The 19,451-nt window shown below is 39.0% G+C and overlaps 1 protein-coding gene across 1 annotated transcript in view; it reads right to left on the bottom strand.

The window, feature by feature from the left end:
* SORBS2 (sorbin and SH3 domain containing 2) overlaps positions 1-19,451 on the bottom strand; it is a 153,780-nt gene that overhangs the window by 86,021 nt on the left and 48,308 nt on the right. Inside the window, exons 6-7 of the mRNA XM_018561296.1 lie at positions 6,444-6,582; positions 3,127-3,299 (exon numbers count right to left, since the gene is read on the bottom strand). Of these exons, the coding sequence (XP_018416798.1) occupies positions 3,127-3,299; positions 6,444-6,582 (312 nt within the window). The remainder of the gene's footprint in view (positions 1-3,126; positions 3,300-6,443; positions 6,583-19,451) is intronic.

The raw sequence follows: 19,451 nt of genomic DNA, 5'->3' as shown, positions 1-19,451 counted from the left end.
TGGAGGGAATGGGTTTTTGGATTAAGGTAATTAACCCGTTTAGTGTGTTTCTTGGTGATTAACAATATAGGAGAAGCAATACATACTTTTTGTATATTTTGCTATATAGCACAATGTATTGCCATCATATGGTGCACTCTAAAACGTATCCATTATATGTTTTTGATTGCTTTAATTAAATAGCTGTCACCTACCTGATACAGACTTGTATTTCTCACTGCAATTTTTGCACAACTTTTCTATAAGGAGTGGAGTATGTGAGGTATATATTATAATGCTTTTATTATGCCTATCAGCTATGACTAAGGAGAAGTCCGAAATGCATCATCAAGTATTATCACCTGTATGCTGAAGTTCTAAAGACATATTTTGGGCATTGGGCATACTGTTGTTTTCTGTCATTTGGATGTACATAACAAAGATGAGTACTGGCTTACATGGTCTGGTGGAGATGGTAGAGAGGAGAAGTAGGAAGACAGTCTTAGGAGAGCAACAATGTTGGGTGTAATTATGTTTAAAACTGATTAGATGTTTTCAAAGGGTTCTGCATAAGGGCCAATGTAATAAAAGGCCCAGTTTGAACAGATATATGGGAGCTGCAATTGATGATGAGGTCATCTGAAGTCTGAAAATTCTTTGCCTGTCAACTCCTTGACCTCAAACAATGTTTTCTATGTTCTGAGTATGTGAGACTCCTGAACATGTGAAGCTTTGAGTGAAGTTTTAGCCCTGATAGCTAAAGTACCAGGCTCAAAGTATAGAAAACAAAATAAGCGGGAAATATAAATAGTAGGGCTGGTAATGATTACAATTTTTGTGTTCGATTAATCGAAATTTTTTTTAATCGATTAATTTCGATTAATTATAACGCACATACAGATCCAACTACATTGGCCTATACACATACAGCACAGCAATGAAGTAATAAAATTAACTAGGATCACACTAATCCAGCACTTTATTAATCTCACGCGCCCCACTCAATATGGCAGCCGATTGAGTACGGCAACTCAGAAAAATAACGTGCTGGATTAGTGTGATCCTAGTTCATTTTATTACTTCATTGCTGTGCTGTATGTGTATAGGCCAATGTCTTGGCTGGCGCTCATGCAGAAAGTTTCGTGGGCAAAATCACCGGCCCAAGTGGCTCCATCGGCTAACGAAGGGGGGAGGAGTCCGATGATGTCACGGGCATCGACATCACCGGACTCCTCCCCCATTCCCTTCGTTAGCCGACGGAGCCACTTGGGGAAGGGGGAGGAGTCCGGTGACGTCGATGTCCATGACGTCACCGGATCTCCTACGGGACTCCCGGAAGCCAGTAGAGAGGTGAGTGTTTTCATTAGCGATCAAAATAATTTTAATCGATCAAAAAGTTTAACGATTAATCGAGAAATTAATCTTTCATTTCCACAGCCCTAATAAATAGCTATATACAGGTGAAACTCGAATAATTAGAATATCGTGCATAAGTAATTGCAGTAATTTCTGCAAAAGGGGCCCAAACCAAGTACTGAGTAGATATGCATGCTTGTACTTTTCAGAGGTCCGATATTGTTCTATGTACAATCTTTGTTTTATTGATTGCATGTAATATTCTACTTTTTTGAGGTTGTGGATTTGGGGTTCTTGGGGTTTTCATGAGCTGTAAGCCATAATCATCACAATTATGACAAATCACGGCTTGAACTATCTTGCTTTGCATGTAATGAGTCTATCTCATATATTAGTTTCACCTTTTAAGTTGCATTAGTGAAATAAATGAACTTTGCACGATATTCTAATTATTCGAGTTTCACCTGTAAATAGCTCTAAGTGATCCATAAACCACCAGCAGGAATAAGCATTTAAAAGTAGCACTAAATTTAGGAGTCAGGTCTTAAAAATACGTTTATGATAGACTACAATCTCAAAACAAATTAGTAAATTTAACGTAAGATTGTAGTCCATCACAGGAGCAGGCTTGGAGCAGTGACTACTTTACAACACACACATAGGACCATTCGGAAAAAAAGTAGACACCCTCCAGAAGGAAGGACAGTGTCAGCACCAATTCAGAGATGATTTGAGGACCTACAGTTGAGTGATACAGAAATAAGCTACAGCAATGTTAATAGTTAAGATACTTGAATGCATTTTTAGGATTTAACTCCTGAGTTTAGTGTCACTTTAAGCTGTAATGAAGTTTATTGAGGGTATTAGCAAACTCTACAGACAAAGTAGAAAACGCATTTAAGTTTAAAAAATATACCCAAGCAATGATCATAGGCTGCCATCAGGGAAAGTATCAATTTACTAAACAGTCGGAATGAGATGAATATTGTTTCACCAAATGAATCTTACTTCCACAGAGCTTCTTTTTAGCAGTAAATAATAATTGCATTCCAATGCTACATAAAAATCTATATTGTTTTCTAGGATTTATCATTAGACTAGTATTGTTTAGGCATTCTATGGCTACCCTTCTCTATATGTAAGGGTATGTCCAGAATACATTACCATGCAAGTCTTTGCTATGTGTTCTCCCATAACTGCTCAGTGGCAGCAGCTGACTATAGTGTGTCCTATTTGTTACAACGCAAGACACATTGAGGGGAATTTATCAAAACTGGAGCAGACAAAAATTGGAGCAGCTGTGCACAGTAACCAATCAGCTTCTCTCTTCAGTTTGTTCAGTTAAGATTTGAAAATGAAAGAGAGAAGCTGATTGGTTGCCGGTCACAGCTGCTCCAGATTTTGTCTGCTCCAGCTTTGATAAATTCCCCTCATTGTATGTGAGATGTGCGAATAGTTATGAGACCTCAAAGTACCATTGCTCTAGTGTGCCAGTTCTGATATTTCATATGACACTTTATGCCATAAGTAATCATCAGACACTTGCAGAACAATGATTATGTATTTAACTTTAATTAGGCAAACTCCACATTTATACTAAGGACATTTCCAACTGCTGGGATGTACACACTCCCTGAAAATCTGTTTTGTGGTCTCGCATACAATGCCAGTATACATAATATAAAGCCTGCTATCATACTTTTAAATAAGGTAACAGAGAATATTTGTATATTAGGAAGGATATTTTGCATAGCAGGCAGCAGTGTAAAGATGGTTAAACATTCCTCCTACCGTTCGAATTGCTGTCGGTATTCCTGACTCATCAATTGGTCCAATCCCAGCATAGTGTGGAGCTTTAATGACTGTGACTTTCTTCTCCTCCTCAGAGATCCTGCAGATTGGTATGGTGCTGCTACTTCGGCCAATTTCTGACTGATACTGCTGGGAGTAGGAGTCTGCAGAATCTACAAAGACAAAGGAAAACATAACTTGAAAGGGTTATTTATCCTACTTTTTTAAGAAGGATGAAATGTAAATAGACACAAAGTACTATATTTACCTAATGGTAATATTTATGGTAATTCATACTGAAAGATACAGCTGTGGTTTATCATCTTTGAAGTGAAAACAACAGCCATTTTTGAAGTACCGCATATAGTGGGGAAGGGTAAGAACCTCTGTCAGTTCCTAGTATGAAATTGTTTTCACTTCCTGCCTAGTAGTCACCAAAGCAGGAGATAAAGTATTTTTAAAGTGTGGAATGTTTTTTTAAGTGTAGAAAGGCTAGAATCTTTGTCACATTTCTGTTATCTACATTCCTGTTAGGGAGAGTACCTACCCTCGCATCCTGTCTTGGGGACACTGGTACAGGAAAGGAAGGGCAATTTTCACAATAGAGACCCAGACAGCAATCAGGTACTATGCTGAATATATCATACAGCCTAGCTGATTGAAGAAAAAAGAGAATTCAGTGGATGTGATTCTTTGGTATTGTTGCTAGTGTTATCGCAATACATTATTGTGGCCTCTGACTGCTATTTAGGACAATTTGGGAGAGTTCACAGGACAGTGCCCACTTTAAAAAGCTGCAACTTTACCGGCACCTGGATTTTAGGGGCTCATGGAGCACCCTGAAGCAATGGATTTACAAGGAAGTCAGACAGAAGGGCACCTTGTGTCACCTAGGCTGCAGTGATCTGCTTATTTCTATGTGTCATTGTGGTGCCTGGTGCACCTAAAGAGTAGTCAGGGCTGCATGTGTGGTTTCCATAACCTAATGGCAGCTATACCCTGACAGATATTGTCAAATGATGTTGCAAATTGTGGGATAACTGCTTTGAGGTATAACACCATTATTTTGATACTTGAGAAAAAGTAAAATGCTGCCATTATGCAAATTGCCAGGAACTATACAAAACTAAAAATAAATGTAGTTGGATTTTAACTGGTATTGAAATACTGATTGAAATTATAGTATATTATGGTATCTGATATTTAAATGACTCATACACATATATGCATTGCTGTCATCAGATGCTAATTGAATATATTGAATCAACTAAACATGGCTTACAAACTTTTCACAGCAGATGAAAGAGGATATAATACTTATTCGTTCACTTCAGGATTTTATTACAGCGAAATATCCTACACATATACCAAGAACGGTGTTTACATTTTCCCTCTAAGAGACCTATGGCAAATGGTTTGTCACTGCCAAACATTAAAAGAAGAGAATAGACATTTCCCATCATTCATTACCCTGAGCAGTCACACAACATCGTCCTACATTACAATGGAACATTTCATTTTTCAGCTCACGAATATAAAAGGTTATACAAATTAGGGTGGGCCCCAGAGGCCATTGAAAAGCAGCATTAAGAACAATAAGTGTCTCAAACCGCACGAGCAGTAGGCAATTGTGTGATTCTGGCAGAATATCAGAGGTCTCCTTTGTTTCAGAGACTCTTCTTTCTGGTTACATTGAAATTAGCCACATTCCTCACACAGCCCAGAGGACACATTCACAATGTACCAAGCGCACCTCTCTACACTCATCCACCTTATTTGTGAATCCATAATTGCAGCTGCCGCTCCTTATTACAGTCAACGAAAGGCCAAAACTTGGAGAGTGTAGACGCCACGTAAGATCTACATAGCTGCCAGGTGTAAGCATGCTCTGGATGCCAACAGCAATCTAATGTATGTATGTCAATCAGTCTTATTAGCACCGAGCTGAGCAATGCCTGAAATTATGAAGTAACATTTAATACGTTTTATACATTTGGGGTGTCCTTCCTAGTTATGGTGAAGTTAGAAAACCAAATAAAAAGAAATGGGTCTAGATCTTTATATAAGGGATGCAAAAGAAACAGAAACTTCACACTATACAGAATTTAATACAAATTTTGAACATTGCATGATACACTATACATTTAATAACAAAACTAATACATTAGGCTCAGCCAAAACTACAAAGGCAAAACATACAGGCATTATGTCAGAACTCAAATTTAGCTCAAATTGCTAAAAAAAAAAACTTTTTTTTTTTAGTTTTGGCTAGAACAGGGCAGACCTTAATCTCCAACTAGGTGTTTAAATCTAAATTGTAGCCACCAAGAAAATGCCATGTAATATTGCTGCACTAATATTTTTTTATTCCCCCATATTTATTATTTACCTTTTCTTGGCTTTTACTTGCTAGCTATGGATTGGTAATGCAGGCACTGACTTAGGCAGGTGATTTAGGAAAGCAAGATCCACCCGCTTAGGGAGCCCACTATATAGCCTGTAAGGATTCTTGATCTCATTCACACTACCACGCCGTGCATCACAAAACACAATTTCATGCACTCAGGCACACTGTGTTAGGCAGTACATGGGCTGCAATGATTAAAATTTAGTGCGACTGCACTTTTCTGCAGCACACTGGAGTGCATTGCAACACATGGTTCACAAAGCAGTGCAGGTGTGTTATTTGGGGTGCAATTGTCATGCAAACGACCAACACGTGTACGATGCATTACCACAGCACAATGGTGTGATTGTGCCTTAAATCTAATGTTGCTGTGCATGGGAGAGTGGCTGCACTGTTTTGTCCTACAGAGGCTGCTCTCCTACATTGGCTGTCAGCATCCTCAGCCCTTGGAATTCACTGTTATACAATTCCACAACATAATTGCGCATTAGAAACCTAAATCTAAACTTCAGATAGGCTTTAAAACTATCTGTTGCCCCAGAATGAAGATCTCTCCACTTCCAGTCCAGCAATAACAGTGAAGGGCTCTGAATTGAACCCCAATATTCCTATGAAGAATCAACTGCAGTGACAAAGATAAAGCAAAACTTTATTTTGTGTTATACTCCCAACTCTGGATAGGAACATTTCAAGAATTCTGTCCAGGTGGGTCCAGGAAGCTCATCTCATAGCTAGCTGTTGTTAAGCCAGAGTAGAGGGAGATCTTTAGCTAAGGAATATTATGAAAAAGAATGTACAAGGAAGAAAAGTGCTAGTTTGACGTTACCACATTTAATTTGCTCCAGGGTATAATGAAGCCCAATGGGTATTGAAATGCAAAATAATGATAAAACATGTGGATATGACCTACCCAATGTTCTGCCCTGTTGCATGGCAATGCTGTTGGAGTTTAGCGGTGGTGAAGAGGGATATGTTGGAGAGAATGGCCTCTGAAAGTGACTCATTGGACTGGATGGGCTGCCTGCATTCCCATTAACTGTGACTGGAGTCTGTGAAAAGACATTATCAAAGCAGGATACTTAATATTAAATCAATTGCAATAAATGACAATACACATCAGCACAGAAAATAACAATGTTAAGCTTTATCACAAGGCATCATCTAAGATGGTAATTTCAGTATACAAATGCACAGTAATCATTATCCAGCTGTACATTAGCCCAACATATTCTCTACAAAGGCTGCAATTGTGGGTTAGTGTGTTAAACTACAAAGGAAAACAAAAAAGACAGAATCACACGGTATGTTGCATTCCATTACATGCAGTCATCTCCTTCCTGCTTTGCAGTGCTGCATAAGGGTTGTGCTTTACTTTTCCTTCTAACAACACAAGTCCATGAGTCAGGTGACCCACTGGAAAAAAAATATACTCTATGTATGGCTGATATCATTTCTGAACAATTGTTAACTTGTAAACCAGCAAAGAGATGAAAAAGCAAAACGTGAAAGACACATCAAAAATGTATTTGAATTAAAAAGTGTAATAACAAGTCAAATATTTGCTTACTGAAAGAAAAAACCCCACTATATTTTAAAACAACCTATATCTGGGATGACATTCAAGTCATAACTGATAATGAAAAACAAGCTTTTCAGTTCTTATTATTGCAAAAATAGACTTAAAGAAACGCTACACACCCTCCCATTATGCCTGTATACGAAAACATGTTAAGGTGTGGATTGTTTTAAGATTCTCTACAGGATCCCCAGGTATTGTTACAGATCAGTTTGATCCTTGTCTCAAACTACATATTCAGCTGTTATCTGAAATACATTTAACAGAACTGGAAACAATGTCTTTCATGACAACTGATAATATCCCTATAGACTGCAAGTAATTAAGTATAACGGCAGGCTAGGTCAGTGTACTGCAATTGCTTGCTGTTCTCACAGCTGTTACTGATCTTATTGCTATAGCGCACTGTTATGAGAATCACTTGTGAACAGTATGGTTTCAAGCTCAGCAGTTTATCAGTTCATAAGGAAGCTCAACATCCCTTCTTTAGTGGCTTGCTAGATGAATTTGAAACAAGAAATAAAGATGATAGACTTTAAAGTATAGTGAGCTGTATAACCTTACTGGTTCTTTAAAAATGATTAACACATCTAACATTATTTCTTCCCCTGAAACCTTCCAACAAACAATTATGTTTAATATGATGTTCCTGGACTTCCTCATCTGGATTGAAAAACCCCTAGGTAACCCCAGGCTGAAGGATGCTATGTGAGTGATATTGGAAATATACTGTATGTATGTACTGTATGTCATTAGCATTGGCAGTTCTGTAATTTGAAATGATGCTGCCATGAGATTAGAGTGTGCCATTGTTCTGAATTTGGAAAAGTAGGAAAACATTTAAAGCACAATGGTACAGTGTGGCTAGGTTAGAGTTAGGTGCATGGCTTTTAAAAGGGTGCATGACCTGGGTTTATGGATCACAAACAGCTTGACCAATGCTGAAGAGAGGTAAAATTAACATTACTTTATAAAACTATTACTATTTGTCAGGTCAGATTTAGGACATATGTGCATATGGAAGCCCATTAATTATCTACATCTGTATCAATAGCGGCTGCAGGTTATATCTAAAAATACTGTTTAAAATACCATAGAGATTTAATCTACCAAAAAAAAAATTATTCATAAATAGAGAATTGTGCTATGTGCACTTCTGCTGAGCTGGACAAAAGACTTCAGGATCACAGGAAAACTAAGCACCAAGGCTAGCCATAGCCATGAGATAGCATTCCAGAGATCCAACTATAAAACAATATTTCTTATGAAAGATAAGATACAGTGCTTTAAACCAGTATGTGCATGTTTATGGATTATAAAAGCACCCTTGCACCTGCCTTCATGAAATAGTCATTGTCCAGGAAAACTCATTTTGGATAATCATTTTTTTTGAATCCAAGTGCAGTTAGTCAGGGAGATTCTGCGAACTTTACCGTGTGTCCACAGACATATAAGCATTTACTAACCCCCTTGTGCCATGCCTAGCTGTAAGATAATAATTGATAACCAAGAAAGATTTTTAACGTTTCATTTTCGTACTGCTACAAACAATGGGGGAAATCTTAAGTTTATTAGATTTTTATTGCTGCATGTGCCTCCACTGAAGAGAATTTCCCTGTTTATTTTTATCCCTGGGACACGAAGACAAGAGAAGAGGGGAAAAGGGGTCATTTGAATGGGAAAGAACAGATAGGAAAAGGGATTGCGTACATGGGCCGAACTGCCTAGTGCTCGCTTTTGCATTTAAACAAAGTGCATTTAAAGAAGTATTGGGAGAGTAAAATATTCCCAATACTAAGAGCCGGCATGAGATACTGCAGCTGTTACATGCTAGCTCTATAGATCAAGAGCTGGGTGATCATGTGACTGCTGATTGGTCACCGTCTGTCACTGCACCCCGAAAGGATTTCCCCCCCTCTCCTCTCTGTTCCTCCAGGGCTTATTGGAGGGACAAACAGGGGAGGGGGTAGCCGGGTGGATCTGACAATATTGTAAATGTACTCCTGTGCCCCAAAAGACAATAGACAGAAGGGTGCTGGCAAATGGTTGTATACATCTGTAGAATACATTGTTGATCCAGTCTGCAGAAAACATTGTTGATCCAATCTGAAAGAACTTACTCAACAAGCCCAACACAGTGAAAGCCATTCACTTCCCTACCCTATCCAATGCTAAAAAAGATTTCATCTGGACTTTAGCTGACAATTGCTGTACACATATGCATGTGACTTGATCTATCCAACCAGCTGCAGAATTGTGCCTACTTTTTTTTGTCTAAGAAACGATCAGCTTGTTCCTTCAGTACAGCTTTAGAAGAAAACACATTTTACAATATTAACATAAAACAGATAAAGATCAAATTAATCTCTGATGAGTTCACACTTATGTTACCATTAGAGAAAATTGCCTGGTTAAAGGCTAAATGGATTAATAGAATCATACAAAGCTTGGGGAATTGTATGGGTCTCTGTGAATGATGATGTGATGATTGCTACTTAATGGAGAATGTTACCAATGTCCACAGATCAAATGTTCTGAGCTTACAACTGCATTCTAAAATGTACACAGTGTAACCTGCCACACAGCAGTGACTCTGATCACTAACAATAATAAAAGATAGCTTTCTGTTATATGAAAAGAAACCTTTTCAGAGAGAAACCTAAATACTGCCATCAATTGCTAACTCTGCCTGGCTGTCAAACTGACCCTCTGACTATAATTCTTTTAGCCATTAACCCTGAACAAGATAGCAGATACGTTCTGATTTTCCTAATCTGCATAGATATTCCAGGTCAGTGAATGGGAAAGCATTGGGCCCATGGGATCAGAATAACAGCCAGCAACTAACATTTTGAGAAGGAGGTCAGAAAAGGCATCTTTCATGTTTCTCTATGCACTATAGCTCACAGCCTGTTTCAAGGTGCACTTCTTCCTGTTAAGGAAGCCCAAAAGAATAAATGGTAAATGAACAAAACATTTCCTATAGCGTGCAATTTGGGGAACTTTTAAGAACATATTCACTCAGGAAAATCCATACTCTGAATGTTTTCTAACTGACTTGCATAATGAGCAAAAACCTCTATAAAACACATAAAAAAGGGCAAAAACCTATTTATTAACTTCACAAAAACACTGATAAGCACAAGCATTAATGCTTTTCAAAAATGTGCAATACTGCATATGCATTATTGCTGTCTGTGTTTCTGGTTTCTCTTCATTTCCTGTACAGGTGATAACAATGTCAGTGGGACAGGAAGTGAGGGAAATTTCTCTGAGGCCTCAGAATTACAAATTGATGGGGGTTCCAAAATTCTGCTACCTAATTCAAAACTAAAGAAATGTTTGGGCAGAGTTACACTTGTGCAAGGCTTGAGGAAAAAGGGATTACAAATGTTTTAAATGTGTGTGTAGCGCCCTCTAAAATGTCGCTATTCAATTTAAAGATACCTGGACTGTAACCCGTCTAGATACTGATTGTACAGAGCTCTGCATTCTTTTAGTGTCCCTGAATCTGCTGGATTGATTGCTCCTCCTGTTGCTGAGGAAAAGGGGAGCCTTGGCATACAGTGAGGGAGGATCCATCCTCAGGATATGACTATGCACCTGGCCCTAGCCAATCCCTGAGTAGGATGACTCAGAGGCATAGTTGAGGGCAGGTAATAAAAGGTCTGGGGACGCTGTGCAGAGGTCTTTTCCCCCTAGGGGCCTCGCCCTAGGAGGTCTGTGGAGATGCAGGAAACTGGCCTGGGCCTCAGCACATGGCAGGTGCTGAGGGGCCTAGAGGCCTAGGATACACCGATACTTTGCTGGGCCCATACACGTGGCAGGTGATGGGTGTCTTGTTCTAAGAAGATACTACTACTAACCTGGAGTGCTCCTTGGCAGTTGCAGATGCTGAGGGCACAGAGATTCCAGATCCTGAAGAGGAAAATACCTGATGGAAGCTGGGTCGGAGGGAGAGTCTGCTTGTTGAGGGGTACCGCAGAGGAGCTGGTGTGAGCGCCCATCTGGGACCCAGAAGGGAGATCCCTCACCCTATTCCAGGTATCTGTTCGAGAAGATCCCAGGGGTCCTTACCTAAGTCCAGAGATAGCTAACCTTCTCCATATAAGCTACTGGATCATCCTGGCTGTTCGCAGTATTGTTACTACTATTGGTCTCTGGGACCAGATCACAGTGATTTCAGCCTTAGCTGTTGCTAAGGGAGAAAGCTGTCCTCCGAAGTATTTCCAAGGCATTCTACAGATCCTAAACCCTCTCTCTCCTATTGAACTTGCAAATAAATAACCTAAAAAGAACCCTAAAACTCGAGCAATTCTGTGCATGAGTGTCAGTGTGCTGTTGCTGATCAAAGGGGACTGGTAGCTGGAACCAACAGGTAGGAGAACCCATTTCATATTCAGCGGCTCCTTCGGGGGTGAGCGCTACACATAATTGCTGAGGCAGAAGAGAAATGAATTGTAGGGACAGGACAGAGATGAATGGTATTTTCACATCTACTGCAGATCACCTAACACCACTTGGAAATCAGAAAGAGTTACTTTTTTACCCTTAAAATTAACGAATAGCAGTTTTTTCATGTATAAGGCTAATCACAAAAGATAAAACACGACCTAATTTTGAAAAAAGTGAGTTATATTCAGCTTAGTTCAATGAGATTTGAAAAATACAGCCACATGACTGAAAAAGAAGATCCCGTGTCCTTCTGTAAAGCTTTGTCAATTGAGTTTATTGTCTTTGTTATGGTTGAGACTGGAAAAAAATTATAATATTTTTCCTGTTTCTGTTTGGTCAGGTAAATATTTTTATTCCATAAGAATATATTGTAGTGTTATTTCTAGCCAGCAGGTGGAGCTTTAGGCTTCTTTTCAAATTTTCCAGGGCTTCCCTATAGCTTCTGAAGACAAACAGACAGACAGATGTACACAGACACACCCTTTATCAGAGAGTTCCTTCCAGTGATTGTGGAGGCTGCTCTCCTGAGACCTCCTCACGTGTAGTATTTAAAGGTCTCCTCTATTCAGACCCCTACACAACAGATGACATCTATCATATCAGTTGTAATAAAATGTTATCTTTTCCAATGGGTCAAAAAAGAAAAGTAGAGTTGTTGGTGCTTAATACCATTAAATAGCAAGCACAATGGCAGTCAAATATGTAGCCTAGAAAAACTGACAACAGGTAATGTAAATTGACAAAATTGACAACAGTTAAAAGGCAGCACATGTGTTATGCTGATCCACAATTTTCACCATGTTAGAATAACAGTTAAATAGTTTCAATTATACAGGGTCTTTGAATCAATGTATGTATTGAATTAACTTTATGAGCTGTTCATGTGCTACAGCTGAATTAACATAAATCAAGCATTTAAAACAGAGAATTGCAGAAGGCTAAGCCCAAATGTTCATGGGCTCCTAATGAACTCGGGTTTTCACATTGATACACTGACCACTGTATTCCACATGCTGCCACATGCTATGCAATCACACTAAATCTATTTTTTGTTGCAAACACTACTATTAGGTTAACATAAGGTTCTAAATCACAGCACTGCATTGCTTTAAAAATGTTAGCAAGACGTTTGAAACTATCAGTATACCACATGGCTTTCTGTAGACCATGTCGCTGTAGCTTTCTTTTGTCCAGAAATACTAGTTGAGCCTTTGACAGCATCAGCAGACATTGCTGCAGGACGTCCATGAAATCCCGGATTTTCTTCTGCCTTGATATCCACTCTGGGTGCTATCTCAACAGACAGGGATGCTGTGTGCTTCTCAGGGGTGGGGTTATGGGACAGCAGGTTAGGTGAATAGTTTAGGGCTGAGGATAAGTGGGGTTTTTGAAGGTGATTAGATGGAGTTCTATCTGAAGAGAACTCTTTTAAAATGAGTTTTAAGGTGGAAACTCTACGTTCCTTTGAATCCTGCTTCCTCTCCTGGTGAATGTGTCCTGCTTTTGTGCTACGATTAATAGATGACATTTGTGCATTAGTAGTCATTTGCCTCATACTTGTGCTCGACTTAGAAGAATACAGGACACTTTCCTTATTGGTAAATGTCTTAGAAGCTGATGGACTTATTATGTATTTGCCTATCTCACCCTGCTTCTGATAATTATTAGATGATCTGTGAAAACTTCCTTTCCTAGGGGGTGGAAGGGGAGCCTGTTATTTACGTGCAGCCACACAAGAAAATAAAAGAAAAACAAAAGAAGCATATATTAGCAAGTTAAGATGATTGTAAAAGTACCCTACACGCAAAAGCAATGGCATTTAGATTCCACATCTCACTTTGTTTATGTAAATTTAAATTCAGAAAACAAATGTCAAATACAAATCAAAAGATTCATCAGAGGCAGTTTATTGACCATCATATGACCTTATTTAGAGCTGAATTCCAGGCAAGTAAAAAACAATGGCAATTATGCGTTCAATACAATATTTAATGTGTTTTTAAATGAAACATAGTGCAAATGCCTAAATCTGTCTCTTTGTGAGCCACTTGCAATTTCATGTATAGCAGGCTTCAGACTAGCACTAGGAGCGCATAAGGCTCTGCCACAATGCATTGCTGGCAGTGTAAGCAGAAGGATGCTGACAATTTCTTCTTGTCCAATTATCAAACTGGGGTGTGTTCTTGGCCAAGCAGCTGGCTTTGAGATCCAGGATGTGGCTGTATTATTTGGCAGGGGCAATCTTTGACAGGCAACAGAATTTTCATATACGTGTTTGACTTTGTTTAGCTGTGTGTCTGAAGTTCAGCTTTGAAATGAAGCTTCCACACTGCAAGAAGGTCAGTGTTATAGAGCAAACCAGGGAATTATTAAACATGGGCACACCCAGGTAGAAATTATTAGCACACTGTAACATCCAATAACATTCAGAAACACTGAGAAAATATATTATTTTATACGATTAGTAAATTGCTGAATCCTCAAGCAGGTAACAGATTCCTAGCAAATCATGTCAACTTTTTCCAGGTAATTCACATTAATTGACTGATAATTTGTTTGAAAATGTATAACATTTGCTGAGGCCTATGGTATTTTCTAAACTGATCTCCATACACATAAATTAATTTTGGGCAGAGGGCAAACAGAGTTCAACCATGTATAGAAAAACAAATTATACATATAATAAAACAGTACATTTATTTATACCACCTACATAATAAATGGCTGTTTTGGCAGACCTGCTCATGACAGATCAAGGGAAATTTGATGTAAACGGACACATCTGTTTACATCCGACTCTTTATAGACCAACATGGGTCCATCAAAAGATAGAGGTAAAAACTGGACTGACATCGACGTCACAACAGTAACATCTGTTCTGAACTGCTCCGATCAGCAAGGGATCTGTGCATGTATCCCCTGCCTATCGGAACTGAAGGCGCCTCTGTGAAAGAGGACAACTCTGACACTCACAAACTATTTAGCGATATAATCCTGGTAAATAAGGGATGCTTATAGCCAGAAACAATATGGTGAGCTGAACTAAATGTGGAGATAATAAGAATCCTTGAAAATGTTTGCCTACTATCTTCTGCCCATGATTGTACAGACAAATATTAGTATACGTTTTAACAGGAAAAAGGATATGAAAACGTGTCCCTACCAAGAAACCTCTGATGAACCTGGGTAATTCAAATTATGGAAAAAATGCATACGTAGAGATTACCTTCAGTGACACTGGCATGTTTGAATAGTCAGTAGATTAAGTAATATAAGAAATATAAACAGCCAAATTATATGAAAATCTTTACTTTCCATGTAAAATGTAAGCCTGGTCCTACACCTTCCACCTCCTGAGGCCACCATTGGTCAATGTAGGAGGTGGCAAGGTCAAGCTCAACTTTACCAAAAGATTTGCATGTAAATTCAGCTGCCCACATCTTTGAACGACCCTGTTGTTTGCTGCAGTATTCACGAACGGATAACCTCTAATGAGGCATATAGTAAAGCTAAACTGCCCAGGTTTACTTTAATTCATGCCATAAAGACCTATAGATATCCTATGCTGGAGAATACTTAACTTAGAGAAACCTATAGGTCTCATGTGTCATGAAAACACAACTATTGTAATATTTAAGTATATAAATGTGCTAGCTACTGCATATTTATAGTAAACTAAACTTGGCTAGCACCCAATATGTTTAATAAAATGTTGGCAGCCGAGATGACTTATGCCTTTACACTTTGTTATTTACAGATTGTCACTCTGCTGAAAATGAAAAGATGTCAGCAATGTGTATGAGTTTTTAGCATGCATCTAAGTGGGGCCACTTTCAAAAAAACGGGACACATTCTCATGTGTGTGTAGCCAAACTAATATTCATATAGTGGTTGCCTCCGCTCCAGGCTGGGAATAGAAAACTAAAAAAAAGAGAACTACATGTCATGAAGTCAATCTAGCTGCATCTAAAGAGACGACTTGGCAGAGGAATAGACCGTATAATAAGGCAATAATTCATGAAAGATTTTGTCAGCCTGACTGTGCATTTTATATCATTAAAACTACAGAACAGATGGAAAAACAGCTCTCTCACATAGTCATCCACCTATCTTAACTTTATTGGCTATGCTACTGTATCAGTATGAAAGTACTAAAGTGCCTAAAAGGCAGCAGGAGTGATATATGAAACAAAAATAAAAACAAATAAACAGAGCTCTTGCCTACAGCAATCCGTCAACTATTTTCCCAAATCCTAACCTTCTCTAGAAAAGTTAAACACTGAATTTAATTGGCCAATATAATGCCTTTGTTATACTTTGCTTTTATGAAATGGATTGCACTGATTATCCATCCTTCTGGAGCTGCTGCTTGGAATACATCAGCACTGTCTATCATGGTGTGAATCAGTTCTACAATCCTGCCATTCATTGTCTATGTATTCAACTCACTGAGAAGCCTAACCTTTTAAAAATGCCAGGCTGCTATGCCAGTTCCATTGGGTTTAATATGTCAATATATTTTTACAACAGAGAAATTGATTACAGTTGTATTCAAAATGTATATATTATATAATGACAGCAAGAGAAAGGTGTGTTTAAAAAGCATATTAAAATGCATACCCGTGTAAGAACTGAAAATATATTTTAAATGAAACAATCAAATAATCTGGTGCTAGGTATGATTCTGCCTGTAATCTTGTGCCTTTCACTAAACAAACATTGCAATGCACAGAAATGGTGGAACACAAAAGAAAACCCCTGCTGAGATAAGTATGTAGGCTTCCAATGCTGACCTGCCTGTCTCTGGATTCAGTACTTCCTGATTTACGGACCTGGAAAATATATATGGGGAATAAGGGAAGTCAAATTCTGATCTGCATAGTTGTTCTAGGTTAGTCATTTAAAACATAAACACTGTTGGATATGCATTACAGCTAGCTATATATCACTTACTCCAAATAGGACACAAGCATTTTGTTTTTAAGATTTGTAAAAATTTAGTGTTTTTCCCTTTCCAGTCATTTTATCCAACACCATTTTAACTAATTAGAGCATCCCCAGAATTTGACTTTAAAAATATAACTGCCCTTATACAGATGGACTATGGTAATTGGAAATGTCTGGGTTCGGTGGTTTTGGATTTTGAACAATCAGCTCTGTATACAAAAGGGCCGGAGGTGGATCCCAATAGCCAGAGATACTCTGGAGTCAGAGCTGGAAAACATGGAGTACCTCCATCAGGGTTAATTAAGTGGGTTTTTTAAGAGAAAGTTGTGTAATACAGTAACTGATGAGACATTTAGAGATCACACAACCTTTGGCTACTGCAAACATGTATGCAGGGCTGTCCCTATAATGAGGCGGGCTAAGGCTCTTGCCTCAGGCAGCATCTGTTTGAGTCATGTGCGGGCTGGCCCGTTAAAGCCATACACATCTTACCCCTGGGATGTTCTGGCTGGAGTCGTGCCCAGCTCATGGCAACCAGTGACATCACTGGTTGCCAGGAGCTGAGTGGGATGCTCTGGCTGGCATCCTGCCCAGCTTCTGGCAACCAGTGACGTTAGTGAGCTAGGGAGGACGCAGGCCATAGCTGGGCAGTGCATCACCAGAGTGCCGTTAGCATGTACCATCAGCACCCCATCAACCCCCCGAACGTGACCACCAGCAAAATCCGCCCCCACCCCGCCTCAGGTGACCATAAACCCTTTCTATAGAGATGTTCTGCGTTACTTTGATTGCTGTACAAACTAAAGAACAGTAAGAGGAAAACAGTAATTTGTTAAAGAAAGTTTTAAAAGCCATCGCTATTTCACTCCCATTGTAAAGAAAATATCTTTGTACAGCAAACACTGCTGGGTATCATACTGTGACAAGGCCATGGCATCTGCATTCCTTCTCTCAGCATTTTTCCCCATGCAACACATTTATGGTTTGTGTCCATTATAAGGTTTCACCACTTTAGTAAATGTAATTTCTAATCTATTCTTTGTGTGGCATTGTTAGGGAGTTTATATTAAATAAGGTCTCATTTTCCAGAACAGGAAAGACAAGGGGCAAAAATGATCTTGGACAAAAGGACATAAAGTGCTGTCAAGGTAAATCGAGTAATTATACAAACCATTCATTACCCATACAGCCAAGAGTGGGGAAATTTGGGCGGACATGTTCACCACTAATGTACTCCAAATATGAATGTGCTTCAGCTTTGCTGAATTTTTAATACACTTTCAACTTTTCATTAACATACTGGTAGCAATTGTAGAATACTTATTATAGTTGTTGATATAGAACTGGGATGACTCATACACTCATGTTCGGAGTCTGTATTTCATAAGCATTATTAAGGAGTCTTGAAAAGTAAACTAGACCTCCATTTGTCCCGTCAGGTTATAATGTATTTGTCTACAAATTTCAAATTTTAGCGAATGACGTGGCACATGTAACTAAAAGATTTAACATAATAAGTCTAATAGGACAAATATTTATTCAAAGGCCTCATTCACACTGCTAAGAGCTGGCCCGTACGTGCATGGCCGTATCAGGCCACTCCCGGGAAGGACAGGTGCTGCGTGTGATTGTACACAGCGCACCTGTTCGTCTCTATGGGAGTATACGGCCGTACGCTCACCCGAACTGCACATCCGTGCAGGTGCGGGTGTCTGGACTCGTACGCAGACAGGATGGATCCTGTCTGCGTCCGAGCAGGGACACCCGCATGGATGTGCGGATCAGGTGAGCGTAGGGCGGCGTACGGCCGTGTATTCCCATAGAGAAGAACAGGCTGCTGTATACAATCACATGCAGCACCTGTCCTTCCTGGGAGCGGCCGATACGGCCATGCACGCAGCACGGAGATGTACAGGCCGGCTCTTAGCGGAGTGAATGATGCCTTAGCCTTGATTTACTGACAGAAACATGGTACAAAAGCACAGAGTAAAATGGTTCTTTAGAAAAATATTATGCATTATAATATACTATATCTATATGTAGACAGAATGTACATAAGTATTCCTTAATATGAAATAGCAACTTGATTCAACTTAGAGTGAATCTGACAGATTTTAAATACATAAATTAATGTAGAAAAGTCTAAACCAGTACAGTACTTTTTAGATGAAAGAGGCTATCAAAGTAGTGGAGAGTCATGTTTTAAATATCTGACTTTTGCAGCAGAAAGCGAGGAGGATTCATGAGCTCCAGACAATGCTCTATAGGCTCTATACTGAGAGTTATCACAGTATAATACTTTTTTAGACCCTGACACAAGTATATCTTTTGTATTGGATAAAGATTGGATAAAATGGGGAATGGTTAGAACCGGTCAGGTTCAACTACAGCCTTTTGCTGCATTGGGGAGATTCACCGTCTGTATTTGTCCTTAAGACCATTGTCACGGGACTGAAATTGAGATAAACTTGAGTTGTCACTAGAACAGGAAAGTAGATGTGCTTCCTTTGGAGAGATTTCCTATCACTTCCTGTTGTGTTTTAACAGAAATAAAAGAAAATCTCCCCCCGAAGGGAAACAGACAACAAAACCTGACAGGGGCTTCAACCCTTCCCTTCTACTAAAAGATTTAGCTTTAGACATACTTTAATACATGCTAATGTGTGAAGTGTTGCATGAGAATGACTTATTTTATTGGTGACAGATCTCCTTTAAGTGCACAGACGCATATTTTAAACACACACATACAGAATTTCTAAAGTGGTCATTTCTGTATGTTGTAAATTAACCCCTTTGTGACGGGAGACGTACAGTGTACGTCCTGTCACTTTGTGCCTATATGACTGGCCACGTACACTGTACGTGACGAGTTATATCAGGCTTTGTAATGCCTGTATTTGCTGATTCTCAGCATTTAACAGCCATTCATGTCTCAGTATC

This window comes from Nanorana parkeri, unplaced genomic scaffold, assembly GCF_000935625.1.
Source record: "Nanorana parkeri isolate BGI_ZX_2015 unplaced genomic scaffold, ASM93562v1 scaffold513, whole genome shotgun sequence".
NCBI classification, from domain to species: domain Eukaryota; kingdom Metazoa; phylum Chordata; class Amphibia; order Anura; family Dicroglossidae; genus Nanorana; species Nanorana parkeri.
The sequence above is the reverse complement of the archived record's forward strand: the minus strand, read 5'-3'. Positions and strand labels throughout refer to the sequence as shown.